The sequence below is a fragment of the Nuphar pumila genome, chromosome 2 (assembly GCF_984573655.1).
Source record: "Nuphar pumila chromosome 2, dmNupPumi1.hap1.1, whole genome shotgun sequence".
Taxonomy (NCBI): Eukaryota; Viridiplantae; Streptophyta; class Magnoliopsida; order Nymphaeales; family Nymphaeaceae; genus Nuphar; species Nuphar pumila.
The window spans coordinates 10582146-10596941 of record NC_143250.1 but is presented as its reverse complement, the minus strand read 5'-3'; the positions used below and the strand labels follow the sequence as shown (position 1 = coordinate 10596941).

At 35.3% G+C, this 14796-nt stretch overlaps 1 protein-coding gene across 2 annotated transcripts in view; it reads right to left on the bottom strand.

The window, feature by feature from the left end:
* LOC149844729 (succinate-semialdehyde dehydrogenase, mitochondrial-like) overlaps window positions 1–10807 on the bottom strand; it is a 157153-nt gene extending 146346 nt beyond the window's left edge. Inside the window, exons 1-4 of one of the 2 annotated variants that reach the window (XM_089995230.1) lie at window positions 10465–10807; window positions 9427–9540; window positions 1951–2050; window positions 513–561 (exon numbers count right to left, since the gene is read on the bottom strand). In XM_089995230.1, coding sequence (XP_089851356.1) covers window positions 513–561; window positions 1951–2050; window positions 9427–9540; window positions 10465–10545 — 344 coding nt within the window. In that variant the 5' untranslated portion in view covers window positions 10546–10807. The remainder of the gene's footprint in view (window positions 1–512; window positions 562–1950; window positions 2051–9426; window positions 9541–10464) is intronic. The other variant, XM_089995236.1, reaches the window with a different exon arrangement.
* Window positions 10808–14796: the final 3989 nt, after the last annotated feature.

Genomic DNA, 14796 nt, shown 5'->3' with positions numbered 1-14796 from the left:
TGAAAAAGAGAACACAAATTATAAACACTAAAAAAGACAATTGCTTAAATTGAAGTAGAAATAGTCAATTATTATAAGGGTTTAATTCAGTTCATGATGACAACCCTGATCTATAAATAATAGTCAAACTAGATCTACAACATCAGACCATATCATCGGTTGCGAAGATTCAAGAAATGGAAAGATCATCTTGATTTGAAAGGGAAACAAAATTGGCCATAAATTTTGTTGGACAAATCCCTTGCAAAGAAAATTGTCATTTTCTAGATCAAACCGATAGGAAGCTATCCACAATGTCTTGTGCCAGAACCAATTTTCTTTGTTTTATTACCTGATATACTTGCTTGTTATCACAAACTATTTTGCTACGTGTGCATTTACTATTTGCATTTGAATTCAAAATATGCTTCACTGATATTTGTTTTCTGGACAAATCAAGCTGACAAAGCAATCAGATCAGAATTTATGAAAGAAATATTTCTAGAATTACTAAGAATAAAAAGCACGAGTACCATTTCCGTAAACATTTGCTCCTTTCAGCCCCAGTAAGTTTGCTCCAAGCTGCACGAGGCATGACCAGATGTCAGATTGGTAACTATGACATGCTACCTTTTCAAATTTCAACAACATAACTACAACATCATTCACATGATCTCTACTAAATAAAAATCCTCAGCAAACAACACAGACAGCACACAGAGTCACAGACACATATGCACAGAAACACCCTCTGTAAATCCTCAGCAAAACATACACAAAAGTGATAGATGAAGTAATAATGTACACTGGTTCTCATGCTATAGAGGAATCACATTATCATCACAAGCCAATCTTCCTCATTGTCATAATGGATGTGATAGATGAAGCAATGTACACTTGTTCTCATGCTATAGAGGAATGGTATTATAATCACAAGCTAATCTCCTTCATCGTCATAACTAGATCCTAAAGGATAGTTCTTACCAATAGCCCTTGTAAATCATGCACTTGCATTTAAAAAAGTTCCACAACTTGCATTTCCAGAACCAAATAGAAAAGAACGTGTGTACAGGTAGATAGATATTAGATGGATGGATAGATAAGTAGTTAGGTGGGTAGATAGGTTCTCCAAGAGAAAGGTCTCTTACTTCTCTGAGCCTAGAACGTCATTAAATTTGAGAAGGAAAAGATTCATATTAATAGGATATAACTGGCATATCTCATGCAGTGAGGCAGTGACCAATATTTTGAAGTCAAAAAGATGTTCATCTATAGACGTACTTACCTATCTATGTATTTATGTATGGAGTGAATGAGGGCTAATAATTCACGTGTAATCCTTAGGTAGGACATTTTAAGCACTCAGACACATACTAGAAACTAAGAAGGAAAGCATAATGCACAGAAAGCAGACCTCCTTCCGTTAATCACTATTGCTTTTTTAGATGCAGTTCCTACTAGAGATTAGAACATGTAAAGATTCAAGTTGGGCTAGTGTACTTTAAGGCAACATCATGTCCTAGAGCACATTTAATAGCTTTAAGAAATAAAAGGCTAAGCATATTCTTAATTTATTTTGACAATCCAACTACTATTAAAATAGCTACTAGTCCAATATATTATGGGAAAACAAAGCATATTGATATATACAGCATTTCAAGCGAAATTTTTCTATAGTTAAAAACAATGAACAGCTTGAGGTTGCGAGGATGTCAAGTAGCCTGTGAAGGCCTCATGTGTATCTTACAGACGGATAAGTTCTGCTAATTGTGATCTTTGATGCTCAAGGAGGAAGAGTGATATCCGTACAGCTAATTGCCCCATATAGAGAGCCAAAACAACCACATCACAGATTGGGAGGTATTCAGCACTTGAAGAAAAATTCATATCTGGCTGCTCATTATAATAAAAATTGCAAGCGTAAAGTAAAGTAAGCTTCAATTACATAAAACTGGCTTTGTAGCTTCATACACTGGAATGTATCATATGCTGATGAAATTGCATGAGTTGTCTCCTTCTGACCCATGCAAGGGACAGTACAAATCAGATCACCAGTAGCAGGATTTTCCACCTGCCATGGGCAAAAAGGAAGTAAGGCCACGTGCACATGTTAATCAAACACATATCTAACACACAGACACACACACACATATATGTATATATATATATATAGAGAGAGAGAGAGAGAAGCACGTAGAAGAATAACATGCACACAAATACAGTTAGATGGAAGCACAATGTAATGTGGATATAGTTAGATTCTTACTCTGAGAAACTTCTTGATAAACTTGCATTATGTTCACTTAGATCATCAATTATTTGCCTTCAATCTTCCCATACTATTAAAGGCGGCAGTCTTTCTTGGATTGAGCAATGGAATTAACAGTGCAAAATAGGCTTTTGGGGTACATTAGCTTTTTTACCAACTATGAACTATCTATATGATGCATGTGTTGTGGCATATCAACCCATGGGTGTAAAAATATTTACACTTGGGCAATATAGAAGTTCAAATTTAGGAATATGATATAAAGCACCAGGAACCTGATGAACAATTACAATGTTAAAGAGGTGAAAACCCGGGACACAGGATTTACTGACCTGATAGGAAACTGTCAAGTAGTTTGCACATACTCTTCAAGAAAGTGAAGTCGCTTTGAAGGAGTGCTGGTGTGTAGCCTTGAAGGGCGTTGAAGGCTACTTATTTTCGATCTTTGTGGTTAAAATATTTCTCTTCCCACTTGCTTTTCTTCTTCCCCTCTCATTCCCAAGCTTGTAAAATGGATGACAATGATAATGTCATCATTAAGTCCATAAAACTCAACGATTCAAACTATGTAACATGGGCTTCAATCATGAAGCATCTTATTTGGGGAAAGGGTCTATGGGGCTTAGTTGATGGAACCGATAAGGAACCTAAACTAACGCTCACTAAAGAAGAAGGTGGAAGAGAAGTACCTCTTTTGGAGGTGGAAAAAACTAAGGCCATCTCCACATATAAAAAGGAATGGAAAGAATGGAGAATGGGTCACACCAAGATCATGTCTTGGCTAATTTCTAGTGTAGACATAAAGAAGTGTTCAAGTCTCGCAAAATTTGAACATGCTAATGATGCGTGGGAATATCTTAAGAGAATGTATTCTCTTAAAGATATTGCTCATATATGTAACTTACAAGAAAAGGTTCGGAATATGGTTCAAGGGGGGAGAAGTATTAGAGAATACTACAATAGCTTATCTGAACTATGAGAAGAGTTGGCTCTTCTTGAACCAAAGTGGCATTGTCCACAAGACATTGAGCTTCGCCAAAATCAAGTAAATGCGGAGCATTTTTTTCAATTTATAAATGGGTTGAGACCCGAATTTGAATCAACCAAGTCCGCTCTTCTACATCAAGGAAATGTTCCCTCTATTGAAGATACTATTGAAGAGCTAAGTATGAAAGAAAATAGACTCATGAAACGAGTCGACAAAAGTGATGATGATACAGTTTTAGCTGTATCTAGACCAGGTAATCATATTCGCACATACAAACCTCCACATATTGGGATAATAAACAATGAAAGGCAAGGAGGCGATTTTGAAAGAAGAAAAGTTATTTGTTATTACTGTCATGAACCCGGACATGTTAAAACTTACTGTCCAACGTTGAAAAAATCTTATGAGAAGAAGGTAGTTGTTGTTGAATCAAAAGAATCAAATGAGACATCCATTGGAAACATGTCCCTGTCTCAGCTGGTGGAGGCTCTACAACCTCTTCTTAAAGGAACTTCTCCCTCAGCTGGAGCTGCGATCTCTTCTGTTGGCACCTCCGATTCAGGTAAACCCCTGTGGCTTCTTGACTCTGGTGCTTCTTTTCACATGACACCAAATTTAAAATTACTGTATGACTCAAGTGGATCGAGTGTTTTTACTGCGAATGGAACATCCCTTGAGATAAAAGGAATAGGAAATTTCGAAAATAACTCTCAAAACTCAAAAGGATTTTGTGTTCCAAAAATTAGATATATTCTCAAACTTAATCTAAATCTCTTATCTGTTTCTCAATTAACTGATCATGGGTGTAATGTTTCCTTCTCTTCTCATGATTGTCAAGTACAGGATCACCAGTCAGGGAAGCTGATTGGGGAAGGCCATAGAGAAGGAGGCTTATATTACATGGACTTTTTGGAATTACCCAAGAAAACATTATGCTGCAATGTTTAAAAAGTAGGCTTGGATCTTTTACACCAAAGATTTGGTCACCCTTGTATATCCAAGCTTCAATACTTTCCAAACATGGAAAAAATTTGTAATTTTGAAACTTTCACTTGTGAAAAATGTATTCTTGGAAAAATGAAAGGAAAAATCCAAACTAGAAAGGATATAAAACATTACATGTCTATGAGATTACATATGAGATATTATATGAGATTACATATTTTAACAGGCATATATATGTTTATATATATAGGCTGAAAAAAAAAATCACCTCATATATACATAGGTGTATATAGCTACATATATACATAATCAATGTGTCATTATGTATATACGTATCGGATTTTGGTGTTTCCTTCTTTTTCCTTTCCACTAAAACATTATATAAACTTGACCTAAGTTATTTCTCCCCATTCGAATCAAGAAAGAAGTCGTACCTTTGTTGAACCTTGAAAAAGAATTGGAAGAAATATCGGACGATCGAAGAGGAAGAGGGTCTTCTTCTTCTTCTTGTTCTCTTTTTTCCTCACTTTCTCCTCTCCCATGATTTTCATCTCTCTCTCTCTCTCTCTCTCTCTCTCTCTCTCTCTCTCTCTCTCTCTCTCTTTGAGTTTTTATAATAGAGGGAATCCTCTAGAGGGTGACGCCCCTCTAGGGTTTCCCATATGGGTATGAAAATAGAGTTTTTTCCATGTGGGACTCTATCTCCAACCCTTCTTTCCTTATTTCTTTATGTTGACTTTTTTTTTCTACTTACTACCTCTTTTAATACTTACCTTGTTTTTTTTGTTTACTCAACCAAATTAGGCTCTTCTAGAGACCCTAATTATTTGGTAACTACTACATCTAATAAATTTCAGAATTAATTTATTTTTAATAATAATTTAATTATTTATTTATTATTTATTAATTTATTAATATCCAAAAAAATCAGAGGGTGTCTAACCCCCTCTGGGAGTCTTTTTAACTTTAACTCTCCTTAAATTAAACCTTTATATTGAATTTAAAACTTTAATTTTGTTGGACCTGGATATTGGATTTGGATCTGAATCCAAGATCCAAATCCATGTTCAATATCCATATGGACCTTGAACCGGACCAGATCCTAATTAATATGGGTCTTGGACTGAGTGCAGATCTATATTAACTTGGATCGTATGGATTGAATCCGATCTGACCCAATCAAGACCCGGTCTCGTCAAGGCGGGCCTTTTTTAAAAAAAAAAAACAATTTTCGGGCCAACCATAGCCCGAATTCAGAAAAGTAAAATATCGATGAATTCAAAATTTTGAGGCACATCTATTGATATATAACTTGAATTTCGACTCTGAATTTCACCTGATTTTAAAGGTCAAAAATAAAAGTTTTTATCACATTTCAATTGGCTCGTTTAGGTCTTGTCAATGAGACCTAGGTCAAACTCAAATTCAATTGACACCACCTAAAATTGAGGATTTATCATTTTTTCTACAACACTCAGTCAAATTTCAAAAAACTCTGAATTTAATTAAGTGTAAAAACACACGATATTACAATATATGTACGATTTAACACTCTCCCTCAAATATTTAACCATGGATGTAATGTCTCTTCTCTTCTAATGGTTGTTGGGTGCAGGATCACTAGTTAGGCAAGCTGATTGGGGAAGGCCATAGAGAATGAGGCCTCTACTATATAGATTTTTTGGAAATACATGAGGATACCTTTTGCTACAATGTTCAGAAAATTGATTTGAATTTAAGGTACAAACGACTTGGTCATCCTAATGTATCCAAAATTCAATACTTTCCAAATTTGAAAAAGTTTTGTAACTCTGAAATTTTCAAATGTAAGATTTATTCTTGGTAAAATAAAGAGATTATTATTTCATGAAAGAACTTTTATTTTCTCTAGACCACTTGAGTTAATACATTCAGATGTTGGAGGGTCAACACTAGTTATGTCCAAAGGTGTATATGCATACTATGTGATTTTTGTTGATGATTTCTCTAGACACACTTGGATTTACTTCCTAAAGCATAAATCTAAAGTCTTTTTACACTTTCAAATATTTCACAACTTAGTCAAAAATAAGTTTAAAAATGACATTTCTATTTTTTGCACTGATTCATGATAAGTATTATTATCAAAAGAATTTAAAAATTATTTAAACCTACATGGCATCACACATCAAAAATCTTGTCCTCACACACCACAACAAAATGGTTTGGTTGAACGACAACACAGATACATTATAGAAACAACTAGAACTTTACTAATAGCAAATCAAGTACCAAAGGATTTTTGGGATAAAGCATCCTTAACTGCCACATATCTTATTAATAGAATGATATCTTCTTCTCTGAAAAACATAACACCAGTTGAAAAACTTTTTAAATTAACTCTTGATTGAAAGTGTTGTAGGATCGAGGCAACGAGCACTAGAGGGGGGGTGAATAGTGCTTTTAAATAACGTCTTTGGAATTTTGAAAGATTTTGAAATTCACACAACAATCACACAAAGAACACAAGATTTTATCCTGGTTCGGTCTTCCTGACCTACATCCAGTCCCCAAGCAAAACCCGCTTGAGATTTTCACTATCAACCTTGTGTCACCACAAGAACATACAAACCAAATCTGGTCTCACTTTCAGTAACAACCCTACTGAAAACAAACAACTCCTCTAGACCAAGGAGTCATTTCCTTTTACAAAAAAATATAAGCAAACAAACTTACAATCAACCTACGAGCCTTTCTTATAAATGCAGATGAAATGCAATTGACTTCTAAGGTTGTTGAAATACTCAACTCACGGATTCACTATCTCTCAAAAGAATTTGAGTGAAAAACTGGAGTGAAAATATCAAGTGAGTGAAAAAACAAATACTTGAATGAATAAGAGTGAAAAGCAAAGAATTCGATCTTTGTAATTCAATATAATTCGATGTTTTTTAGTGTGGAATGCACTCTTATTTATAGTTGAAAGATTCCATACGTTGAAGGTATGAAGGGGTGTCAAAACAGTCACTTTTGAACGGTCAATTCGTTTGAAAAATGAAAAGACACACTTTTTAAAAGTTATAGAAAAAATGGCTATATTAGTCAATTGGAACAGTAGTTAGTCGACTGAAATCAAATATTAAGAGACTAACAGTTATCGTCAGTTGACTATTGTGTTTAACAGAACCGTTTTAAAATCTGGAGTTTGAAACTTAGTCGACTAAAGAAAAGTTAGTCGACTGATGAAAATCATCAGTAGACTGAAAAACCTTTCAGTCGACTCCTGCTAAATTTTTCTGAAAACAAACATTTTGTCCGGTCGACTAAGATTACCTTCAGTCGACTCCTGCTAAATTTTTCAGAAATCAAACATTCTGTCTGGTCGACTAAGAGTCGATTAGTCGACTAATTCAGAAAGTTGACATTTTTGCTTTGAAAATTTGACGCGAAAAAGTTGGTAAAGTTGGTCGACTAGTGAGTCTGTTGGTCGACTAATAAACATGAAAAATTAAGTAAAGAATTTTCTAAAACGATTTTCATGAAGAGTTCTTTTTAAAAAGTTTTTCTAAAGACTTTTTAGATGAAATGCAATTGAAATATGCACTCTAAGTAAGGTTCTTACAAGAATTTAAGATATTTAATGAAATTTACATTTGCACATTTGTCTTCAAAGATTCTTCATTGGATTCTTCAATTCTTGTCATCTTTCTTCATTGTCTTAGCTGAAATAGAGTTGATTCACTTGTTCATCATCAAAACCTTGTACTTGAAGTGTCGTGTGCAGCTTCATTGTCGTAACATTGATTACTCTAGATTAAGAACTTTGGATGCAAATGTTTTGTTTTTACTAGCATAAATGATAAACTCTCTCCTCGGGCTATTCTCTATACCTTTTTAGGTTATGCATATAACCAAAAAGGCTATCGGTGCTTTGATCCCAAAAGTAGAAAGTTGTATATTTCAAGAAATGGGTCATTTTTAGAAAAGAAAGGTTTCTTTGATTTTGAAAAGGCTGAGGAAGTAATTGAGTATTCATTTTTATTTTATTTGATTCCAAATTATGAAAAACATAATCATGAATATGATCTTGATGATGGTATTGATATAATGGATGAGTGTAATCTTGATAATGGTTCTATAATTAACGAAGAGCATTCCCATAGGAACCAAAACTATTTGTAATATTTAAGACGCAAGGATCCTAATTACCCATGTTCACTAGAAAAGTATGTTAAACAAACTAAAGTTCAAACCAAAAGATCATCTAGGATCTCTAAACCACTTGAAAAAATTGTATCCTATGAGTTGTTTTTCCCAAAATATAAAGCATTCATTGCATTAATTCACTCATACATAAAACCTTCAACCTATACTCAAGCTAAAGAACATTCTGAGTGGATCGAGGCTATAAGAATAGAATTAGAAGCTTTAAAAAAGGCTAATGCTTGGATTATACAAGATGTCCTACAAGAAAAGAAACCTATAGGTTATGTGTAGGTAATATAAAATCAAAGCCAAGAGTAATGGAACTCTTAAAAGATATAAAGCCAGATTAGTTGCACAAAAGGAGCATGAAGTGTTCAGTATGAAGAAGCTCGCTTCACTTCATGATCAACTATTTGATGTGGATAAAATGATAGTATTTTGAGGTTCAGATCAAGTAATATTTTTCTTTGCACATCCACATTTAAATTAAAATTCAGAACAGAGCTAGATGTAAGTGGAACCAGTAGAACATCCGTTGATCATGATGTAGTGTGGGACCTAGCCACTTCCCTCTCACGTACTGAAAGCTACTTGAACATAACTTTCCTGTTTGAATTTCTCTTGAATTGGGGTATGTGTTATTCTTCCTAAGCTGTACTCTTTCACTGAAGTGTGTGTGTAGCAGTTAGAAAAGAACTTTCTGAGTATTTCAGACTTGCTAATCATAAATAGCAGGTCCGGCTTACTAGCACATGATTGGATGCCAAAAGTAACTTGTGTAACCATATGATAAGCACAAGTTTCTTGATAAACAAACAATTAGGATGGAAAGACTAGTAAACCATCAACATTACTACTACTCCTCTGAAGTTCCAAAAAATAAGATGTTTGTGATGTCTTCAAAGGTGGATTCTTGGAAGGATGGCATGATTTTGAAAACGAATATGATGACCACGCTTGCAATGCTGGTATTCCTAATAGTAGCTGATTAACAGTGACCATATATATCCTTTTAGAGACATATCTGATGCATGAATACCAACTTGTAGTTGCTTCAGACCTTCAATGTTTTACCATCTTGAGCATCAACCCATTTCCCACCAATGAGTCCTTGAGTCTTTATGAAGCCAGAATCCTTAAGTCTAGTAACAGCAGCCTGTGACTCCACGCTCATCTGAAAATACAGTTTTTGATCACATAAGCACCTTACTCAAAAGCCATATGTTATGTACAAAATTAATCGATACCGCCCATGTTGGCAAGGCATCAGTTGCACAAACTCCAGAAAACACAGCATTTGCATTACACAGTTACAGTTTTAACCCATGAGGCGATGAAGGGAAAAAGAAATTCCCCGTTGAATTACATATTATATTTTTCATCATTCATAAACATCCCTTTTCCGATAACCTCATTCTGCGGTAAAGAATTTAGTTCATATAGGCATTTAGCATGCAACTATTTCCATAGAGGCTTCGGTTTCTGATAATCCTCCTGCCTTAAACAAGGTGTTTGATCACACCCACTTATCCAGAGAACTGGCCTGAGCTGGGAAACTGCATTACTACATGCTCTATTCCACCAACTCCGCCTACTTTTCTGGACAAATGGGGACATTCAACCACAAGCAAATGACAGTAAATCCTATCAAGTTGTGGGCACTATTCTAACCAAGAAAAAACAAAGTGGGCAAAGTGGAGATGATCATTAATCAACCCAACTCCTCTCGTACAATAACTTTAGCAGCTTTTGAAACACAAGATCCAGAGCCCCCAAGAAAAAAAAAAGAGCCATAAATTCCGATTCATTAAAACCCAAAACTGGAAGACACCAACTGCAGGTTTTACCATGCAATCTGCTCTAAACGTCATAAGAAGTTAACCAACTCATTCAAGAAATCGAACCCGATAAGTACCACCCAACTAGAGAATCACCAGCAAAGCATGTTTAACGCATACCACAATGCTCAAGTTGCACATAAACCAATTGGGTCATTCCCAAATGCAGAAAAAAAATGGTCTCAGAGATTGAATTCGTGGTCATCTAAAGTTGAGAAACGCAGAAAGAAAAAGAGGCCATCGAGGACAAAAAGGCATGCCTTGCGCAGATGGAAAGCGGCATTGGAAGGCGGCGAGGTGACGCAGCAGTACCTACGCATGGCCATCAGCGCCAGCGCCATATTTTCAGGACTTCGGCACAGAAGAAGCAGCAAAAAAAATGAGGAAGAGGAACCGATGAAGGGAAAGCAATCGGGAGTGAAGATATCCAAATGGAGCACAACTTCTTCAGATAGGTATATATGGTGCGATCATACGCAAGAATTGCAGAGCCTGTGTGGTACCTAACTCATGTGGAAGGTGGCCAACCACAGTGGCACTTTGTCTGTGTCTCCCACGCGCCCTAGTTTTTGTTTGTGGAATATTGAATTGGTAACTATTTCCACTTTGATTCCTGTTGCCGCTTATTTATAGGCGTTAAGGCTTAAATTTTCTCTTGTGACAGCCTTGCACGCTTTTATTTTTTGTTTTTATTAATTTATTTGGTGATTGTTTAATGGTCATGATGATGGAATTTTAGAAATTGTCAATTTGATATTAGTTTTTTTTTTTAAGACGGAGAAAGTGGTACATTCACACTCCGCTGGGAGGGCGTTGCGTGTTCTCCCCCGAAGACGTGCTGCTTGCTTAAGTGCATGTTCTCGGTCCGAACGAGTATCACGTATATAAGCATGTTGGGGCTTGTAGCATCGGAGTTTGGTACGGTTGCAAAGACTTAAGTAATCTTTCCTGCTATTCTCGTCATGAAATGACGATTCAAAAAAATGACAAAAATATCATTCATCTAAAAAAGAGAAATGACGATTCAAGAAAAAAACAAAAATATCCTTCGTTCAAAAAGTCGAGAATGATGTTAACTCTTCAAAGTCCAAATGTTTCATTTTCTCCCTAAGCAGAAAACTTTTGCACCATCTTCTGTAATAGGAGTTGCCTTTGACGATGCACCCTTTACAGTCGGCTGCTATTGCCGAAGCAGTCTTTGTCGTCTTCTCGAGTTCAAGTTCTATACTTTGTTTTTAACTTGTATTACAACACATTGTCGCCTTCTCGTTTCTGCCATGTGTTTCAAAACATTCTCGGGTTTGTTCCTACCTCATGGAGATAACTATATATCGATCGACTAGTTCGATCATTAGTGGGCGTCATAGGGGCATTTGTCGGACATCTTTTTTTGCAGTCTTCTCTTCTTTTTCGTTGTCGTTGGGCAGTGTGGAAGAAAGCAATGATGCACAAACATTAATCCAACAAGTGACATTAAGGCGTCGTGAGTACATTTTCATGTCATCATGCTATTATTGAAGAATGTATGTCATCGTGAGTGCCATTAAGGCATTGTTTTGTTATTACAGGTGGATCTTGTCCTTTCAACGGTTGAAAAATCAAAGATATTTGTAAGACGCTGGGTCTATTGACAAGAATGTTTGTTTATAGATGCAAGAAATGGCCTCTATCTCATCTGGTATCGTCCATTGACTCAGTATATGCAATGTATCACAAATCGTGATTGTAGTAACATACTACCGATTTGTGAGATATTTTTTGTTTGTTAATATCGATTTGTAAGCTATTATGCTAAATTTTTGTATTGATTTGAAATATATTTTACGATATGTATTCAATTTGTAAGATATTATGTGTTTTGTAGTGTCGATTTGTAAGCTATTATGATGAGAAAAGGCAAAAAAAGAATAAGGAGGAGAGGAAAAGGCAATTGAAGAAGAAGAAGGAAAAAGAAAAGAAAAGCCAAATGATGAAGATGGAAGAGAAAAGGCAAAGGAAGAAGCATCAGAATGAGGAAGAGAAGAAAAGGCAAAGGAAGGAGAAGGCAGACGAGGAAAAGATGGAAAGACAAAGGAAGGAGAAGGAGGACGAGGAAGAGAAGGAATGGCAAAGGAAAAAGAAGGAGGACGAGGAAGAGAAAGAAAGACAAAGAAAGAAGAATGAGGACGAGGAAGAGAAGGAAAGACAAAGGAAGGAGAAGGAGGATAAGGAAGAGAAGAAAACAGAAAGAAAAAAACATATGATGGGCGCAAAGGACAGAAGAAAGGAAGAAGTACAAAGGCAGAGGAAGAGAGGGGATGAAGAGGAGAAAAGTGTGACCAAGTTACGTTAATCGCTATTGTATGTTGCAGTATACTATTGTAGGTATTATTATGTATAGTGATTACTATGAATAGCGATTACTCTATACAGCTATTACTACGTATAGCGATTACTGTGATAGCAATTAATGCAATAGCGATTACTGTGATAGCAATTAATACGATAGCGATTACTTTGTATAGCGATTACTGCGATAGCGATTACTATGTATAGCGATTAACTGTGATTTGATATTTTGTGTAATCGTCGTATCGATTTGTAAGATATTGTGTTTTCTAGTATCAATTTGTAAGATATTTGTAGAAAGAATTTTAAAATGTATGTGTGTGGGAATACATTGTTGCGCACTTGTGGTGGTGATTTTTGTATTCAAATCACTACTCATTTAGCGATTTCTATTAAAATCGCTTCACAGCGTTGTAGATGTTACGAAAATTGCTATTGTAAATACAAATATACGACAAATTGTTTCTTTTATTGGCATGGTAAGTAACAATTTGATGCATAGTATAAGCAAATAAGAAATTGTTGTTACTTTTATATTGTGATTCATTCAATCGTTTCTTTGACTTGCTTAACCTTATCGGTATCCATTTAACAAAAATTGATAGCTTGCTTACAACAGTGGTGAGCTTATCACCTGGTTGCAGTGAAGATGATCTATCTCAATCATTGGAAAGTTATGGAGAAGTGAACATGTGCACTAATGATGCATGTGATAAGAAGGGTGCAAGCATTGGATTCACCCTTGACTTGAAAATTCCAGCAGACGAAATGCAATTCGATAATAAGGTAGACGATCATGACAATGCACTTGACAAAGATGCAGGCACTGAGAATGTACATGATAGTACATTTGACTTTGTTCTTGTAGAAGGAATGTTGTTTAATAATGAGGGAGTTACATATAAATTTTATAATGATTATGCCTTAAATCTTGGCTTCAGTGTTAGAAGGTATTCTTCATCAAAAAATGCACAGGGTGTCGTGGTGAGAAAGACATATATTTATTTTAAGGAAGGTTGGAAGAAGTCAAATTGAAATCCAACACAGAGCAAGCCAGATTCAAGATGTGGATGTCCAGTGAGAGTGTTGTTAAGAAGACTTCTGAATGAGAAATATGTAGTTCATACTTTAATCAGTGATCATAACCATGATTTAGCAACTTCATTTTTTACTCTTATGTTAAGGTCCCATCATAAAGTAATTGAAGTGCATGCTGCAATTGCTGATAGTACTGGCATTGCACCAAGTAAGACATACAATTTGTGTCCGTACATAGATGATGGTCGCGAGAATGTGTCATTCACACCTATGGATCTAAGAAACCACTTGAAATGGAAGGAGACAGATAACATGAAGAATGGAGAAATATGTTCTTTGGTTGACTAGTTACAGAAGAAATGATGGATATGTTGAGAATATGTTTTGGGCATATTCAAAATCAATAATTGATTATGAATGCTTCAATGATGTGGTTGTTTTTTACACGACAATGAAGATTAATATTGAACAGTGGTCATTTGCGCAGTTTGTCGGAGTGAACCATCACTCACAGAGTTGTATATTAGGCGATGCCTTTTTGTATGACTAGACCAAGGAAAGCGTTGAGTGGTTGTTCAAAGTATTTACACAGGCAATGAATGAGAAGCAATCTGAAGTTGTACTTACAGTTGATGATCACGTAATTGCGAGTGCAGTGTCTTATGTGTGGCCAGATGCACATCATCGCCTATGTTTGTGACATATCTTTCAAAATGCAGCAAAGAACATAGGACAAATATTTAATCAGAAGATAGGGTTTGACAAAAAGTTTACAAGGTGTATACTTGAGAGCGTAGACGAGGTCACCTTTATGTATGATTGGGAGGAAATGATTTAAATGTACGACCTTGAAGACTGTGTGTGGTTACAAAAATTATATGCAGAAAAAGAGAAGTGGGCATTGGCATATGAAAGACAATACTTTTGTACATGTATGATAAGCACACATGTTTTGTTTATTAATATCGATTTGTGAGATATTGTTTTGTTTATTAATATTGATTTGTAAGTTATTATGTTGAATTTTCGTAGCAATTTGTAATATATTTTGCCATATGTATATCGATTTGTAAGATATTATGTGTTTTGTAGTGTCCATTTGTAAGCTATTATGCTAATTTTCATATCGATTTGTAATATATTATGCGATATGTATATCGATTTGTAAGATATTATGTATTTTTTAGTATTGACTTGTAAGATGAACACACACATGTAGTGTCCTA